The sequence below is a fragment of the Moschus berezovskii genome, chromosome 13, assembly GCF_049115385.1.
Source record: "Moschus berezovskii isolate FMDL1 chromosome 13, NW_MosBer_1.0, whole genome shotgun sequence".
NCBI classification, from domain to species: Eukaryota; Metazoa; Chordata; class Mammalia; order Artiodactyla; family Moschidae; genus Moschus; species Moschus berezovskii.
The window spans coordinates 34,043,947-34,063,665 of record NC_142472.1 but is presented as its reverse complement, the minus strand read 5'-3'; the positions used below and the strand labels follow the sequence as shown (position 1 = coordinate 34,063,665).

The following is a 19,719-nucleotide window of genomic DNA, read 5'->3' as shown; positions in this document are numbered from 1 at the left end:
GTGGGCACTTCCTGCATATCTGGGATTGGCTACATCACATAATACTTCGTGCAACATGCAGTATCATTCACTGAGAAGACCCTGGCAAAGTTGCAGTCATAGACCTAATTGCAGTTCCTGGCTGTCACTTCCTCTGTGACCTTGGCCAGGTTATTTAGCCTCCCTTGAGTTCCTACAATTAGAGGTAATGATACTCACCTGGAGGATTGAATAAAACGATGTGTAGTAAGCATGTGGCACAATCTGAAGCAATAGTGGGAATGAAGCACATGATCCTTCTTGCTGGGGGCATCAAACACACAGACATGTTGCAAGAAACTGTGTTTTACTAATAAAAGAGTCACTAGTATCTCATATTTTGAAGACCACCATGGGCTTTTAGACCTTCTGTTTCAGACCTTACACATTGACCTTGTAACAGGCAAGAAGAGCACTAAGCTTGAGTAACAAAAATATGAAAGAGTAATCTCATGAAGAAACTAAGAGGTTTACTTTTCTCTTGCCCAAAGTTAAGAATTAGATCATCCAGGCTGTCTGGCAACTCTGTAAGGAGCCCTGCTCCTTCTAACTTCCCGCTCTGCCATTGTTAGTGTGTGACTTCAGTCCTCAGGTTAGTTCATGGTCCAAAGATAGCTACTCTTACCTTCAGGCTGGCAGTTTCAGAGATGGAAAGGGTAAAGTGTAAAAGGCCTAATTCTTCCCAGAAACTTTCCTGAAAGAGGGAACAAGTTGAAACTGGGGTGTCCCAGAGAAAGCAAGTGAGGTCACTGGAAGCTATTCCTAGAAAGTATCCCAGAGACACTGGGGGTGGAACCAGAGAAGCGTTTATGGGATCCAGAGGCTAATCATTGGCAGGGAGACAGCAGTAAAGGCCAGGATCTTGTCTGGATGTCGGAGCTTATGACTCCTTCTGGAGAATGCCTGGCTAAAGCGTGAAAATATCAGATGCTTTAGCAGGATCTGATCAGAGCCAGCCTTGAATCTAAGGTGTGTATGTGTGTGTTAGTCACTCAGTCATGTCCGACTGTTTGTGACCACATGGACTGTAGCCCTCCAGATTCCTCTGTCCATGAGATTCTCCAGGCAAGAATACTGGAGTGGGTTGCCATTCCCTTCTTCAGAGGATCTTCCTGTACTGGGTTCAAACACTGGTTTCCTGCATTACAGGCAGATTCTTTACCATCTGAGCCACCAGGGAAGCCCAAATATATGGAGTTGCTACATATTACCACATTTCTCTGTCTGTGGGATTTCCCAGGCAAGAATACTGGAGTGCTTTGCAATTTCCTTCTCCAGGGGATCTTCCCAACTCAGTGATCGAACATAGGTCTCATATATCTCTTGCACTGCAGGCAGATTCTTTATCTGCTGAGCCACTGGGGACGAGTAAATATAAGGTAAAGAGGAGGTGCTGTTCTCTCTACAGCTGCAGGGAGTCCCCGGCAGAGAGGAAAAGATGATGAACCTTGAGCTGGAAAACCTCAGGTGGAGTCCCAGCTTTGCCTCTCGGCTATTGCTCGAGCCATGTCTCTGCTAAATTGGGATATTACTCTTAGAACATGGCTATGGAAATGAAATGAGATAAATTATATATTACTATAACATCATCTACAGAATTATTATTGTCTGAACTCTCCTCTTCTAAAGGGGGCAGCAGAAGCCTGGCTTGGGAGGAAATTGAGGTGGAATATGGGGAGGATACCAAGGAAAATCTAAAGAAACAACATCCAGATAGACCCCTACTTGTGTCACCTTCAAGTCTGGCTTCTTTCGCTTAGCATGTTTCAAGTTTCATCCACGTTGTAATGCGTATCAACATTTCATTTCTTTTAGTTGCCAACTAATATTCCACTGTATACCCATACAGTGTATGGGTATACATGCCGTGTACCATGTGCCGTGTACCCATTCATCCACTGATGGACATCTGGGTTATTTTCACCTTTTGGCTATTTGGAATAATGCTGCCATGACCATTTGTGTGCACGTTTTGCCTGGACATAGGTTTGTAAGCTAGGAAGTATCAGGAATACGCATTTGCTTGCTGCAGTGATTCCTTGAGAAGCTGTCCTGGTTCTCCTGCTGCCAGGCATGAGGGCAGAGATCATGGGACTCCAGAGATGTCAAGAGTCAGGCAGGCCCTGCTGTGTACCTACCCTCTCCCAATGTAATGCCAGGTACCTGTCCCGTCTTGCAGTGACTCATCACAAGCATTATTGCTGGTTGCCGAGGAAAGAGTGGGCTTCAGTTTAGAACCACATTCTGCTTGTTTTCACTTTGGCAGGTTACATCCTCTCCCTGAGCTTCAGGTGTCTTATCTGGGAGATGGAGGTAATAGCTGCTGTGCAGAGTTTATGCGAGGAAGAGTTTATGATGCCTGTGAGGTACCCTGTCAAGAGCAGATACTATGGCTATGGACAACTGCCCTGTGCAGTGGGGCCATTAAGAAATGAAGGTCAGAAATACAGTGGCACAAAGCTCTTTGAATGACTTAGCTATTTTAGAAATGTTTAAACTACTTCCCCCATAAGGACTTTATGAGTTTGCTAGGGCTGCCAAAACAAAGTACCACAGGCTGGTAAGAGAAATTTGTTATCTGGGGGATTTCCTTGGAAGTCCTAAGATTAAGGCTCTGAGCTGCCAATGCAGGGGGTGGGGCTCCGTCCCTGGTTGGAGAACTGGGATCCCACATGCCATGTGGTGGGGCCAAAAGATTTTGTAAAAATTTTTTAAGGAAGAAAGAAATCTGTTGTCTCATAGTTCTGGAGGTTGGAAGTCTAAGATCAAGGTGTTCAGTTTTGGTTTCTCCTAAGGCCTCCCTTCTCATTTTCAGGATGGCCACCTTCTTACTGTCTGCATCCTCTCCCAGAGAAAAGGTGTCTTTGTGTGTCCAAATTCCTCTTCTTATAAGGTCAGAGGAGAGATTGGATTAGGCCTCACCCCAATGGCCTCATTTTAATGTAATCACTTCTTTTAAAAGCCCTGCCTCCAAATACAGACACATCCTGAGACACTGGGGTGCTAGAAATTTTTAAAAGGACCTAACTCAGTGCATAGTAAGCACTGAGGGGGCATCTACTCCTACTCTGTCCCACAGGCTGGAAATGAGAAGACACAGTCTTGGGTCTGACTTACAGGACACTCGGTCTTCTGTGACAAATAAGCAGTTAATTGCCAAATGCCTTTTCTCTTTTGACCCTGCCCTGAGTTTCACGGTTGAGTTTGCAGTCTTTGCAAATACATTACCAGCTGTACATTCAGCATTCTGCCCATGTCAGAATCCAAGTTCAGCTGGCTACGAACCCTTCAGGTCTTTACTGGCTCAGGAGAAGGTTTATCAGAGCCCATTTAGAAACAGAAAGTTGGTTAGCCAAGAGCCCAGAGAAGTGAGGCCAGACTGAGGTGAAGGGAACAAGTGGTTGAGACTGAAGTTTGCCAGGCCCTTTTTCCTCCCCTGTCTTCCAGATTTGAGGGGCCTCCAAATACATGAGACAGCGTCTGCCCTACAGCCCTTGCATGTCCAGCACCCAGTGGCCCAGGCTGTTCATCTCCTCCCCACACCCAACCACCCCTCACTTTCCGAGGTGATAGAAGCCTGTGTCATCATCCTGATGGACAAATCTGCCCCTCAAAGCAACCACAGCTCATCTCATTTTACACATAAGGGAGATGAGCTATAAATATCATCCCCAAAGTGACACAGTAAACAACACACCTTAGATACAGCTCTTTCCAAGTCCCTGGTGGCGAGGTGGTAAAGAATCCATCTGCCAAACAGGAGACACGAGTTGACCCCTGGGTTGGGAAGAACCCCTGGAAAAAAAAATAGCAATCCACTCCAGTATTCTTGCTTGGAGAATCCCATGGACAGAGGAGCCTGGCAGGCCACAGGCCATGGGGTCACAAAAGAGTCAGACACAAGTTAACGGCAACTTTCTAATTTCACTGAGACCTTCAGACTCCCTGTGGAGTGAATAGCTGCCAGTCTTATGCTGGTTGTTAATCTGAGGTTGGGTCCCCTCGAAGCAGTGCCTGAGAGGCCCTTGGGTGCCTGTGATTAATGAAAGGTATATGCCAAAGAGAAGGAGAAAGGGAAGAGGGAGAAAGAAGATTTGGGGAGGCAGGAGAATGAGCTGGGCAATCATGCGCCCCCTGCTGGCCTAACGTCTGCCATGGTGAGGGCCTGCAGAAGTGGCTCTGAGTTCCAGGGTAGTCATGTTGCTGGCTGCAGGTGTAGTGGATGAGGGTGTATAACTGACAGCCCCACCAGCCAAGGGCAATTTCCCAAAAGAGATGAAGCTGTGAGCCCACAATGCCAAACGCTAGGCTGGTAAAGTCACCAGCAGCTTCCACTTCTCACCCACTCTTGGGGCACTGATATTCTAAATGAAGACCCCAGGGAAACAATGCCTTGATCCAGAAAATGTATCTTTAGCTCTTCAGGTCCTATAGCCAGTTATCGTAGGAGATACATTTGAACCAGAGGATGGGAGATGGGGGCTTTATAACCCCCACATTATACCTGTAAACTGCTGTCTGATGATGCAACTGTAAGTCTCAACTCATTTATAGTTTGACAAGGTGATTTCTGTGTACCTTGTTCAGATGATCATCACAACCTTATGAGGTAGGTAATGGGTTTCATTAGACCATTTTACAGGGAGATTAAGTAGTTCAGAACTTTAATGTCATGAAGCTGGACCTAGGACTTGATTCTGACTCCAGATGGAGGGCCCCTCCCACATTCCATACACCATCTGGTGGGATGGACTCTGCAAAAAATATAACACCCCACCTAGGGTGACCAAGTCATCACTATTGGTCCAGGACTGTTCCAGTTTAAAAACTGAGAGTCCCACATTTGTAGAAATTCAGGGCTGACTTCTCTGTTAAGCAGAAAGGCCACACCTGGGACCCGCAATACCTTTAGGGCCGCAGAACAGACACTTGTCATATTATCTTTCTTGTCTCCACCTCCTGGTTCAGTGCCAGGCTCTCAATGCATATTTAGTCATTGAATAAATGAATTAACTGATGGTCTGATTCAGCCAATTGCTTGTCCTGTAACGTAGGGGACACTAAATACTCCTGACTTTAGTACCTTCATCTGTAAAATAAGTACATTGGAATAGATAAATTCTCATGTTCTCAGGGGACAGTTTATATCATGTATTTGTTATAGCAGGTTATGGGACTGTCCATGTCATTGAAAAATGTGTCTCATTAGCAATGAACGAGCCCCTTGTTGATTCTTTGTTAAGTCATTGTCATGTTTTGCCCCAATCCCACTTTTCTTTTAGGTCCTGACTGGGAGGCAGCATGTCCAATTTCACCTTGAGAAAAACATCTCCCACAGGAAACGGTAATGTAGATGCTATTTCCCTTACTCAGAAAACTTAAAAATCTGGGGAAAACAATTCATAGTTCCTAATTTTTTCATGTAGCTATGAAATGCTTAGAAGCAGCAGTCGAATTTAATTAACATGGCCAAAGTTAGGCTTAAGATAAAAGTCAGAGTGCTGTAGATGTAACTCATCTAATTTCAATTCAAAGATTTCTTTTAAAAATCAAGTGTGGGTGACCTTCTGTACTTCTGACTTCCATGAGACCAAAGAATCACATTATTTATAATCAGAAGCACCAGGACTTATTGAGTATTATAAGTACTTCCAAAACAATCTTGTGTGTCCTTCCAAGGCATATTTCTTTCTGAGAAAAATGGCCCACCCACCAAACCCAGTATTGATTTAGCTGAGGCCTGTGGTTCTACATTCCCAGGTGCAGGGCAGGGCTTCATAACGTGCACAGGTAGTTTCAGTTGGCACCCGAGCAGTCTTATATGTTATGTTATCTTTGATGATAGGTGTGGGATGTGTTCTTTCTTGCCAGTGCATCCTACTTTGAAACAGTACTGGAGATTCCAGCCTAGAAGATGGAGGCTGGACCATCAGATGCGCTATCAAGATTTGCAAGTTAGCAAACACACTCTCAACTCCATGACACTGCATCTCTTGAGGTTTCATTTTTCTGTCGTTAGATATGAAGACTGCCATGCAGGGGACCACACTGAGGCAACAAGGTTTCCAAGAGGTCAACAAAAGAAGGACTTTCTTGCAGGATAATAGCTGGATAAAGAAACGTCCTGAAGAAGAAAGGTAAGAGGGTGTGGGGAGGAAGGAGAGGGGAGAAGAAAGAGCTATTCTCCATTTGGGAAACTAATGGCCAACTGGAAAGTGGATGCTTTTTTTTTTCTAAAGCACTTTGTTGCTTGGCCTTATTTTTGGTAAGATTTAGTAAGCATACGTTGGTTATATCAGATTTTTAACAACATCTCTACCATCTTAAATATCCATATACCTAAAAGACCATGAGTTGTGAGAGAAAGCAGGATTTCATTGTTATGAGTAGCATAGACATTGATAACCTGAAAAAAAGGACATTCCAGTTTCTAAAAAGGTAATATTTAGTCCATGGTGGGGATATTCCTAGTATATATTGATCATGTCCGTTAAAACAAACAGAAGCATGATTCCAAATTTAATAATAATTTATCTGAAATGTCCTTATGAGCAAGTGAAATAGGTAAATTCTTGGCTCATTTTAGTTCCCACTGGCTGTATACCTCTAGATCCAGAAAGGTGCTAAATGCACTGTCACTTCGTGAGTGAAGACATTTACCACCAAGAAAGTATTGTCTGTTTTAAGCATTATGTCTATTAGCTATACGTTTAAAGGTTTGAAGACTATGTCCCTAAACATATTGCCTCATTGCCAGCACAGATTTATAACAGAGATTTGTCCAACCCAGATATATTATAAATTGTGTGTGTGTCCTTAGTCACTTAGTCACACATGTGTGTGTCCTTAGTCACTCAGTTGTGTCCGGTTCTTTGACTCCATGGACTGTAACCTGCCAGGTTCCTCTGTTCATGGGGATTCTCCAGGCAAGAATTCTGGAGTGGGTTGCTATGCCCTCCTCCAAGGGATCTTCCCAACCCAGGGATCGAACCCAGGTCTCTCACATTGCAGGCAGATTCTTTACCATCTGAGTCACCAGAGAAGCCCAAGAATACTGGAGTGGGTAGCCTATCTCTTCTCTAGGGGAACTTCCTGACCCAGGATTGAACCAGGGTCTCCTGCATTGCAGACAGGTTCTTTACCAGCTGAGCTACTAGGGAAGCCCATATATATACATATGTGTATATATATATATATATATATACACGCATATGCATATGTTTTTTGATTCCCTCTTACATGTCAAGTTAGATGCTAGGTACTTTACATATAAAGCATCACTAAATCTCACAACTGTCATACAAGGTAGGTATTACATTCTCATTTTATAGAAGAAGAGTCTGAGGCCGAGAAGTTAGGTAACTTGTCCAAGAGCACACAGCTATTAAGTGGTAGAGCTGAGAGGAACATGACCCATTGTCTTTCCGTTACACCAGTGGTTCTCAGTTAGGGACAATTTTGCTCCCAGGGGATGTTTGACAAGGTCAGGAGACATTTATAGATGTCAAAACTGGGGACGGGGTACTCCTCACATCTAGTCAGTAGAGACTAGGAATGCCACTAAACAACCTATTAATACAATGCACAGGACACTCCTCACGACAAAAAATGATCAAACCCGTAATGTCAAGAGCACTGAAGATGGGAAGCCCTGCATTCAGTTCAGTTCAGTTCAGTTCAGTCGCTCAGTCGTGTCCGACTCTCCACGACCCCATGAATCACAGCACACCAGGCCTCCCTGTCCATCACCAACTCCTGGAGTTCACTCAAACTCATGTCCACAGAGTCGGTGATGCCATCCAGCCATCTCATTCTCTGTCGTCCCCTTCTCCTCCTGCCCCCAACCTTTCCCAGCATCAGAGTCTTTTCCAGTGAGTCAACTCGTCACAGGAGGTGGCCAAAGTATTGGAGTTTCAGCTTCAACATCAGTCCTTCCAATGAACACCCAGGACGGATCTCCTCTAGAATGGACTGGTTGGATCTCCTTGCAGTCCAAGGGACTCTCAAGAGTCTTCTCCAACACCACAGTTCAAAAGCATCAATTCTTCGGCGATCAGCCTTCTTCACAGTCCAACTCTCACATCCATACATGACCACGGGAAAAACCATAGCCTTGACTAGACGGACCTTGGTTGGCAAAGTAATGTCTCTGCTTTTTAATATATTATCAAGGTTGATCATAACTTTCCTTCCAAGGAGTAAGCGTCTTTTAATTTCATGGCTGCAATCAGCATCTGCAGTGATTTTGGAGCCCAAAAAAATAAAGTCTGACACTGTTTCCACTGTTTTTCCATCTATTTCCCATGAAGTGATGGGACCAGATGCCATGATCTTTGTTTTCTGAATGTTGAGCTTCAAGCCAACCTTTTCACTCTCCTCTTTTACTTTCATCAAGAGGCTTTTGAGTTCCTCTTCACTTTCTGCCATAAGGGTAGTGTCATCTGCATATCTGAGATTATTGATATTTCTCCCAGCAATCTTGATTCCAGCTTGTGCTTCTTCCAGCCCAGCGTTCCTCATGATGTACTCTGCATATAAGTTAAATAAGCAAGGTGACAATATACAACCTTGACGCACTCCCTTTCCTATTTGGAACCAGGCTGTTGTTCCATGTAAAGTTCTGACTGTTGCTTCCTGACCTGCATACAGGTTTCTCAAGAGGCAGGTCAGGTGGTCTGGTATTCCCATCTCTTTCAGAATTTTCCACAGCTTATTGTGATCCACACAGTCAAAGGCTTTGGCATAGTCAATGAAGCAGAAATAGATGTTTTTCTGGAACTCTCTTACTTTCTCCATGATCCAGCGGATGTTGGCAATTTGATCTCTGGTGCCTCTGCCTTTTCTAAAACCTGCTTGAACATCTGGGATACTTACTCCAAGCTTTCTACTAAACTCTCCATGCATGGTTGTTTGAGGAGCATACTTGTAATTGGTGAACAAAAATGTCTCTTAAATTCTGTTATTAAATTCTATTCTTTTAAGGAACTATAGGGGTATTTGGAGATCACTACGTTTTGGAGGTAACACTCTTAGACAACAATCAGTTCCACACACTAAGTTTTAGAGTTAGCACTCTTGGACTACAATCGTTTCCTTCTATAAAGCAACATTTACTGCTTCTCTTGAAACCTATTATGACATTACTATTTTTCCGAAGTGGCAGAGGGATATCAAAGGTAAATTTGGTGCTGCAAGTATTTGCACAGATGTGGGGAGATAGAAATGTCTAAGACAATTTACAGTCGGTAGGAACGATGGTTTTATGCCAGACACACTTCCTTAAAAAGGCCTAGGGAAGCTGGGACGGTGTGACAGCTTCTCAGTGAAGGGGAAATTGGCTCTGATGCTTTCCCCACACTCGCTGGCCCAGTGCTGGACTCCTTGTTAGGATTTTTCTTCAGGCAAAAAGTGCATCTGTTGTCTGCTGCTCTCTCCCAAATGTAGGGAGGGGATACCGGGAATCCAGAGGGTTCTCTTGGGATCTCTGAGGGTGTATATTCTCTGGAATTGTTTCAGTTTCACTGTTCGTCTTTCTTTTTAATTATCTACTGCAGTTCTTTTATAGCTTTATTGTCAGTGGTTCCAGAGTGTTGAGTAACATTAGTGGAGCAGAACTAGAAGAAATGTGATATTTCAGGTTTGGTTGGGTTCACGTTGAAAGGTTCCAATACTTACTCTCTGCCTTGGCTCAAGGCCAAAGTCTTTACTACATGTTTTGACATTTCCTAACGTTGCCTGTGGGCTTCCCAGGTGGCGCTAGTGGTAAAGGACCTGTCTGCCAATGCTGGAGACATAGAGATGCAGGTTCAATCCCTGGGTTTGGAAGGTCCCCTGGATGAGGGCATGGCAACTCATTCCAGTATTCTTGCCTGGAGAATCCCATGGATAGAGAAACCTGGCAGGCTACAGTCCTGCACATACACATACAACATTGCCTGTATTTTCAGGTCCACTGTACAAAGTAAGAAAGACATAACTTTAGGATTTTGTGTATGAAGTCCTATTGCATGACTGACCAGTAGGAAAAGCAAAAGCTTGGAATATAGAGATCTGGGACCGAAACCTACCCTTGTCACTTGCTAATCTTTTAGCTTTAGGAAAGCCACAGACTCCCTGAGCAATTTTCTCATCCGTGAATTAGATAAGAGTGTCTCCCTTGACTAATTTATAGGGTATTTTAAGGACCAAACAGAGCACACTATATAATCTCATGGTTCAAAAATAGGCTGAATCTATGAACAATCAACCTTCTTAACCACAAATGCTGGTATGTATTTTCCTACACTTTGTCAAGGAAAACTATCAAGGTCATCAAGGGGAAACACTTCAGACATAACAGGCTTAATTAAATTTACAACGTGTTTGAAAAAAAGTCTGCCTTCCTGCAGAAAAGCATGCTTCTAATATATACAAAGTAGTCGGTTGAGCATTCCCACACTCTGATGAAAGAAACCAAAACCAAAAACCAAAGAGCAAGCACTCATTCTGTTGTGGAATCACCTGGAAATCTCATGGGGTAAATCAGAATAATGGTTGTTTGTATTCCCAAACTTGTTTCTTTTCACCGTGTTCTTTCAAGTGGTGACTGGCTAAAATAAATGCATAGTTGTATTCTTATGCCTGAAGTCAAATGAATTAACTTTGCCAAGCATTGCGAGCTCTTTCTTGTCTGCCTTATTTAATGCTTACTAAAGACTGTGATCGGAGAAGGCACTGGCAAGCCACTCCAGTACTCTTGCCTAGAAAATCCCATGGATGGAGGAGCCTGGTAGGCTGCAGTCCATGGGGTCGCTAAGGGTCGGACACGACTGAGCGACTTTACTTTCACTTTTCACTTTCACACATTGGAGAAGGAAATGGCAACCCACTCCAGTGTTCTTGCCTGGAGAATCCCAGGGAAGGGGGAGCCTGGTGGGCTTCCGTCTATGGGGTCACACAGAGTCGGACACGACTGAAGTGACTTAGCAGTAGCAAAGACTGTGATAACTTTTCATGTGACTTAATTTTGTTCTTTCTCTGCAGAGATGAAAATTACGGTAGGGCGGTGCTCCACAGACATAATTCCCACGAAGCCTTGGACAGGTAGGTGTTTCAGACAAGTTACATCATTAGCAGAAACAAAAAGACAGTTGTTTTTGAGAGTAGACTTGTCCAAGGCTGAATATTGGTGCCTAGCCACAGGCTTTCTCTGATGTTCTGGGCACATGAAGGAGAATCTGATAACATTAGGGATTTTCACAAAGCAAACTGTGCTTTTCCAGCTTTCTGCTCTCAAAATACAGCTTGAAGGTGTAGAATCATCAATCCACTGCTCACCCGACCAAGGTGGCCTTCCTGACAGGAAAGAGCAAGGGCTCCCACAGAAACATGATGAGATAAGATATTTCCAAGCCTTAGAGAAAGGAACCCTAAAAGAGAAATAACAGCTGAGTTCGCTTGCTTTATGGGACAGTACGTTTCTTTTCTGCGGATTGTGACTGCAGCCATGAAATTAAAAGACACTTGCTACTTGGAAGGAAAGCTATGACAAACCTACACAGCATATTAAAAAGTAGAGACATCACTTTGTAATCTAGGTCCATAGAGTCAAAGCTGTGATTTTTCCAGTAGTCATGTATGGATGTGAGAGCTGGACCATAAAGAAGGTTGAGCACTGAAGAATCGATGCTTTTGAATTGTAGTGCTGGAGAAGACCCTTGAGAGTCCCTTGACAGCAAGGAGACCAAACCAGTCGATCCTAAAGGAAGTCAACCCTGAATATTCATTGGAAGGACTGATGCTGAAGCTGAAATTCCAATACTTTGGCCACCTGATACAAAGAACTGACTCAAGAGAAAAATACCTGATGCTGGGAAAGATTGAGGGCAGGAAGAGAAGGAGACAATAGAGGATGAGTTGGTTGGATGGCATCACCGACTCAATGGACATAAGTTTGAGCAAACTCCAGGAGATAGTGAAGGACAGAGAAGCCCAGTATTTTGCAGTCTATAGAGTCTCAAAGAGTTGGACATGATTTAGTGACTGAAAACAACATTTCTTTTCAGAAACTCCTAGGCATGTGGAAAACCGCTAAATGATACTCAGTGGCCAGAGGCCAGACAAATGCAAATTAGTAGGAAAACTTAAGCAAAACTCATAGTCACAATGATATAAATCGTCTAAGATTGATAAAATGAATAGACAATATTCTTACTTAAAGCACATTGACACTAAAATACATACAAACAACCACACCCAGCAGAGAGTACATCATGAGGAACACTGGGCTGGAAGAAGCAAAAGCTGGAATCAAGATTGCTGGGAGAAATATCAATAACCTCAGATATGCAGATGACACTACCCTTATGGCAGAAAGTGAAGAGGAACTCAAAAGCCTCTTGATGAAAGTGAAAGAGGAGAGTGAAAAGGTTGGCTTGAAGCTGAACATTCAGAAAACAAAGATCATGGCATCTGGTCCCATCACTTCATGGGAAATAGATGGAAAAACAGTGGAAACAGTGTCAGACTTTGTTTTTTGGGGCTCCAAAATCACTGCAGATGCTGATTGCAGCCATGAAATTAAAAGACGCTTGCTCCTTGGAAGGAAAGTTATGACCAACCTTGATAGTATATTAAAAAGCAGAGACATTACTTTGCCAACCAAGGTCCGTCTAGTCAAGGCAATGGTTTTTCCCGTGGTCATGTATGGATGTGAGAGTTGGACTGTGAAGAAAGCTGACCGGCGAAGAATCGATGCTTTTGAACTGTGGTGTTGGAGAAGACTCTTGAGAGTCCCTTATACTGCAAGGAGATCCAACCAGTCCATTCTAAGGGAGATCAATCCTGGATGTTCATTGGAGGGACTGATGCTAAAGCTGAAACTCCAATACTTTGGCCACCTCATGCGACGAGTTGACTCACTGGAAAAGACTCTGATGCTGGGAAAGGTTGGGGGCGGGAGGAGAAGGGGACGACGGAGAATGAGATGGCTGGATGGCATCACCAACTCTGTGGACATGAGTTTGAGTGTACTCCGGGAGTTGGTGATGGACAGGGAGGCCTGGCGTGCTGTGATTCATGGGGTCGCGGAGAGTCGGACACGACTGAGCGACTGAACTGAACTGAACTGAACCCTCAAGACATACTTAATAAAGGACTATGACTGTTTTTCATGGTGGGGCTTTAAAAAGATAAGTAGACTTTGTAAAGTAACTGTTGTTGTTAAGTTGCTAAGTTGTATACAACTCTTTTGTGACCCCCATGGACTGTAGTCCACCAGGCTCTTCTGTCCATGGAATTCTCTGGAGTGAGTTGCTATTTCATTCTCCAGGGGATCTTCCCGACCCAGGGATCAAACCCATGTCACCTATATTGGCAGGTGGATTCTTTACTAATGAGCCACCTGGGAAGCCCCAAAGTAACTATACTCAAATAAAAATTAATTTTAAAAAAGTTAAGTGGACACTTTGACTATGTCTATTTTAGAATTTTTATCTGTGAATTTTTCTAAACCATTTAAAAAATGTTCAGAATTTTGACGTGTTCTAAGGGTCCTGAGTTTACCCCCCTCTACATGAAGTATCCCGTTGGTTTTTGGGTTCCCAGACTTAGTTCTTCTGTTTGACTGTTCTGTGATTTAGCTGACTGTCCTGTGACCTGTCCTGGGTCTTCATGATTTTGAAGCTTATGTTCTTGTTCTCTGTTGGCCCTGTCTTACCAAACAAAGGGAACTTGATAACTTGAATCCAGGCACTAGTGGAAAACACACCCTCCATTGTATTTGCCTTTCTCTGGAACTATTAAAAAACACACTTGTTGTAAAGTATGACCAGGAAAACTAAGATTCGTGCTCTTAATGTATTTCAAGATGTGTGTGTGTGTGCTTAGTTGCTCGGTCATGTCCAACTCTTTGTGACCCCGTGGACTGTAGCCCACTAGGTTTCTTTGTCTATGGGGATTCTTCAGGCAAGTATACTGGAGTGGGTTGCCATGCCTTCCTCCAGGGGATCTTCCCAACCCAGGAATCAAACCCAGGTCTCCCCATTACAGGTGGATTCTTTACCATCTGAGCTACCAAGGAAGCCCATGTTTCAAGATAATGTGATCTAAATGCCTTCTATGGTAATTTTATATATTTAAAATTATATTAGTTACCTGAACCCTTCATGTTGCTGGACAGCATTCTGGCTAAAGCAGCACACTGAGCTGTTTTATCTTCACTAATAAAAATTTATAAGCCTGAGACATTTCCCACTGGACTCCTTGGCGAGTATCTCAAATGACTTTATGAAAGGTAGTGTCAGTTATTTTTCTCCTTGCATTTGCTCAAACAGACATCCATGTGACACTTTTCCATTCTTCTGCAGAGGTTGTGTCCACTGTGGTGTTCACCCAACACCACTTTGGAGCACCTACCATGTGCTGACACTGTGCCAGGTGCTGGGAATACAAAGATGCATTAGACACCAGCTGTGATCTTAAGGCACTCTCACATTTCATGGAAAAAGATGGATCTGTAGACACAAATACTCAGATTTACCATGCAAAGTGCTTATAGAAGTGTGGGCCATGCTATGGGAAGAAGCAGAGGGTAACTCTGACTGAAAGAGTGGAAGCCTGCCCTGAGGAAGTGCTCATTGGTGTTGCTGCTTGACGGATGGAGGCTGTTTCCAAGTAGGAAAAGGTAGCTGGTGGGCGAGGGGCCGGGAAAGAGGCACTTCCAGCAGAAGCAATAACATGCCCAAGAGTTCCACGTGAGCAGAGACTGATAATAAAGGAAAATAAATAATTGTCTCGTCATGCTAGAAGACAAGCTTCATAGGCTGCACAAAGAACAGGACATTTTACTATGGCATTTCTCTGCAAGATCATTAGCACATGTCAAAGGAGGCAGAAAGCACAACAAACAGTACCAGTGGAGATGCCCTTCAGAGCCAGACAATATTCTGCAGTCTGGGAACAAAACAAAACCCTTGCTTCCATAAAACTTCAAGTGATTCAAGTGAAAGTCACTCAGTCGTATCCAACTCATTGTGACCCCGTGAACTTTACAGTCCATGGAATTCTCCAGGCCAGAATACTGGAGTGGGTAGCCTTTCCCTTCTCCAGGGGTCTTCCAAACCCAGGGATCGAACCCAGGTCTCCCGCATTGCGGGCAGATTCTTTACAAGCTGAGCCACCAGAGAAATCCAAGAATATTGGAATGGGTAGCCTATCCCTTCTCCAGCTGATCTTCCTGACCCAGGAATCAAACTCATGTCTCCTGCATTGCAAGCGGATTCTTTACCGACTGAGCTATCAGGGAAGCTTCCTGGTTAAAGGTAGAGGAGGGAGAGATTGAATGTAAATGAACACAGTATGGTATGTCCTGTGGTGATTTAAGTACCTGGAAGAATAAAGCAGCTGACGAGACAAAGCAATGGCGTCTGGGAGGGGCTATTTCCTGGATGGGGATCAGTTCCATCTGCACCCATGCATTACACCTGCTGATGAGTCTTACCATGACCTCACTCTGAGTTTCCTTAAAAACACAAGAGATGGCATTAGCCATTTTTTATAAACATTATTCGTTCCTTAACAAACACTATTCCCTCTATCTCTGTTCATTCATGTCTCTTTATCCTCCAAGTCCCAGCCCAATCTGTAGCTCATCCAGGAAGCCTTCTCTGATCCCCACCTCTCCAAACAAGCTTTCTCAGCTTCAAACTCCCTTGTACTTGACCTGAACCTCTTTTCTGATACTGACCGCTTTCTATGCTTGGACGTACATGTCTTACTTGTCCCTCTAGCTCTGTGTGTGCAGGGTCTGTAGTTAATTCATAACTCATTCCTCAGCTGATGATATACTGCTGATAATATACAGTCATCCATGCAGTATTTGGTTTACCTGCAAATATTTGCTTAATAAAGATACGCTACATCAAGTTAAAAATTGCATCTTAAATAGCATACTGTTTTGGTACATTTTCTGATTCAGTACCTTTGATGTGTCAGCTTCAAATGATGCTTTGAAATGCAAATACAGTCAATCATGGTAGAATTCTCCAAAGAGTTTACTTTCCTTGTATCACAGGGTTAAGACATTGAACAGGCTTTTCTTGCTATTTGATCAGTCTGATCAAGCTATCTCCAGTGCTTTGATGATCATGGTTCCTTGTCTAATTTTCTTGTCTTCTCTCTGCTCCCTCTTTTTCAAGTTATCTGTCTGTCTCAGCTCCCTGCCGCTGTCTCTCCTCCCCCTACTTCTCCCAGGCTCCCCTCTCTTCTCTTCTTCCCATCCATCCTTTCTCTCTTCTGCCACTTTCCTCTGTTCGTTTTCTTCCTACATTTCCTGTTTCTCTCTTCTCCCTTGCTCCCTCTTTCTTCCAGCAAGGCCTCTTATTTCAACCCTGTCCACGGTGCTGAACTCATAATAGACTGATTTGTATGTAGCCGTTGTGCTGGCATAAGGCTCTGATGAAACTGTAAACACAGCAGAGCTGATGATAAGGGATTGAGTTCCTATTACATAAAAATCAACAACACCAAAAGCGGTACATATTAGTAATTAACTCTTTTGAATGTTGTGTTGCTTGTTTCATATATCCTTATCCTCGATTTGAATATGTTACATTGTAATTAGATTCATTGGACCTAAAGAAGAATTCTTTTATTAGCATGGGGAATTGGGTTTGATAATTTATCCTAATCAGATCAAAGCCTGGGACAATTTTGGTACTCCAAATATGGTAACATATTTATCTCCTACCCTCAATAGGTCAAGATTTTACCAAATCTATGGAAGTTGTATAAAGTATTTTTTATAATTTTTTGATCTTCCTATAATTATTTTTTTTGCTACAGGAAAACAAATGAGAGGGAAGAGCCAAAAGCCACAATCAGTCGGTACAGATCTGATGACACTTTGGACAGGTAAGGTGTTTTGAACCAGCAAGTGGAATGCGTAACATATGTTAAATCCCATTTCTTATAAGGCATGAGGCAGCTAAATGTTTACCAAAGTGAGCTTCAAACCATGATATTTTATCCCCAGGAACAGAAGGGCTATAAAGATGGAATTATTGTCTTCAAAACTCACAAAATCTTGACTTGCTATGCTATTTTCCTAAAATCTTGCTAATAGTACATCAATAGGAAAAATTCTAAAGGAATTGGTTTGAGTATGGATGGGATGGGCACTGCATATTATCTGCTTAATTTTAAAAGGAGAATATAGTTTTTTGTGGGTGAGTCACCAATTCTTGTTCTAGCTTCTGTTTTTCCATTCCGGAGGCAGAGAAATAGCAGTTTTTGTTTTAACTGTCTTATGGAGAGACTATACATGTTAATAACACAGTAGTTTTGATTCCCTCTAGGATAAAGACATTAGCTCTTTACTCTAGAAAGTAAAGCTGCTCTTTTGGCCCTGGAGTCACCACATGGCTGTACATGGGTCATGGTGTTTTGCCCTTCCTAGATGGAAGGGAGGGAAGGGCTCATAAATAGAAAACCGCGGAATATCTATTCAGGTTGAAGTGTAAATGCTACAAGTCACATTTAAATTTTATATCTGGTAGAGGTGCTTCCCAGGTGGCTCAGTGGTAAAGAATCTGCCTGCCAATATAGGAGACACAGGAGACTTGGGTGGGGAAGATCACCTGAAGGAGGGCATGGCAACCCACGCCAGTATTCTTGCCTAGAGAATTCCAGGGACATGAGATTGGTGGGCTATAGTATATGGGGTCGCATGGAGTCAGACACAATTTAGCAGCTGAGCACAGAAGTGTTTATTAAGCATCAGTTCAGTTCAGTCGCTCAGTCGTGTCCGACTCTCTGTGACCCCATGAATCACAGCACGCCAGGCCTCCCTGTCCATCACCAACTCCCGGAGTTCACTCAAACTCATGTCCACAGAGTCGGTGATGCCATCCAGCCATCTCATTCTCTGTCGTCCCCTTCTCCTCCCGCCCCCAACCTTTCCCAGCATCAGAGTCTTTCCCAGTGAGTCAACTCGTCGCATGAGGTGGCCAAAGTATTGGAGTTTCAGCTTTAGCATCAGTCCTTACAATGAACACCCAGGATTGATCTCCTTTAGAATGGACTGGTTGGATCTCCTTGCAGTCCAAGGGACTCTCAAGAGTCTTCTCCAACACCACAGTTCAAAAGCATCAATTCTTCGGCGATCAGCTTTCTTCACAGTCCAACTCTCACATCCATACATGACCACTGGAAAAACCATAGCCTTGACTAGATGGACCTTTGTTGGCAAAGTAATGTCTCTGCTTTTTAATATATTATCAAGGTTGGTCATAACTTTCCTTCCAAGGAGTAAGCGTCTTTTAATTTCATGGCTGCAATCAGCATCTGCAGTGATTTTGGAGCCCAAAAAAATAAAGTCTGACACTGTTTCCACTGTTTTTCCATCTATTTCCCATGAAGTGATGGGACCAGATGCCATGATCTTTGTTTTCTGAATGTTGAGCTTCGAGCCAACCTTTTCACTCTCCTCTTTCACTTTCATCAAGAGGCTTTTGAGTTCCTCTTCACTTTCTGCCATAAGGGTGATGTCATCTGCATATCTGAGGTTATTGATATTTCTCCCAGCAATCTTGATTCCAGCTTGTGCTTCTTCCAGCCCAGCATTCCTCATGATGTACTCCGCATATAAGTTAAATAAGCAAGGTGACAATATACAGCCTTGACATGCTCCTTTTCCTATTTGGAACCAGTCTGTTGTTCCATGTACAGCTCTGACTGTTGCTTCCTGACCTGCATACAGGTTTCTCAAGAGGCAGGTCAGGTGGTCTGGTGTTCCCATCTCTTAACAGAATTTTCCACAGTTTATTGTGATCCACACAGTCAAAGGCTTTGGCATAGTCAATGAAGCAGCATAGATAAGGAACAAAGTTAATATCTTCATTTGCAGTCTAGACACAGTGAATGCCCGAGGCCATCAATAGTCAAAGCCACACCCCTGTAAGCTAAAGATGTGCTGTCTTTGGAAACAAACATGCGACCTGCTGCCCTTGCAGCACATACACTGAAACTTATGGCATCTAATAGATTCCATATTCAGACCAGGCCAAAGTCAGTTAAAACAGCAAATGCATGCCCTTCTGCACTCTTTATAGCCTTTTAAGTCCATCTCCCTAATAGCGAACTAGGGGGTGACATCTCTCTTGTAATTAACAGCCTTGACAAGAATCAGTTTGTGAAATATATACCCAGGATCTCATCTCCACAGCCCTGAGTGAGAGAGGAGTCACAGTGCTTCTGTCTGTTCATCTTGGCCTTGTGGGCTATCCTGCTGCTAAGTCACTTCAGTCGTGTCCAACTCTGTGTGACCCCATAGACGGAAGCCCACCAGGCTCCCCCGTCCCTGGGATTCTCCAGGCAAGAACACTGGAGTGGGTTGCCATTTCCTTCTCCAATGTGTGAAAGTGAAAAGTGAAAGTGAAGTCGCTCAGTCGTGTCCGACCCTTAGCGACCCCACGGACTGCAGCCTACCAGGCTCCTCCATCCATGGGATTTTCTAGGCAAGAGTACTGGAGTGGCTTGCCATTGCCTTCTCCGGTGGGCTATCCTATTGCTCTGTTAATTGAAGCCGGAAACGCTACTTCTAGGGATGAATTTACAAGTGAGGTAATTATATCTCAAGAAAGGTAAATATGTGGGAGACCTAAGCCTTTACAGGCTGAATGTTTGTGTCTGAATGTTTATATCAGGCCAGTCAAAATGGAACCT

General features: G+C 43.5%; 1 protein-coding gene across 15 annotated transcripts in view; it reads left to right on the top strand.

The window, feature by feature from the left end:
• Positions 1 to 19,719, top strand: part of SCEL (sciellin) — a 127,352-nt gene that overhangs the window by 9,646 nt on the left and 97,987 nt on the right. For all 15 annotated transcript variants that reach the window (XM_055426517.2, XM_055426523.2, XM_088842668.1 and 12 more), the window contains exons 2-5: positions 5,301 to 5,362; positions 6,038 to 6,155; positions 11,041 to 11,100; positions 16,840 to 16,908. In XM_055426517.2, coding sequence (XP_055282492.2) covers positions 5,320 to 5,362; positions 6,038 to 6,155; positions 11,041 to 11,100; positions 16,840 to 16,908 — 290 coding nt within the window. In that variant the 5' untranslated portion in view covers positions 5,301 to 5,319. The remainder of the gene's footprint in view (positions 1 to 5,300; positions 5,363 to 6,037; positions 6,156 to 11,040; positions 11,101 to 16,839; positions 16,909 to 19,719) is intronic.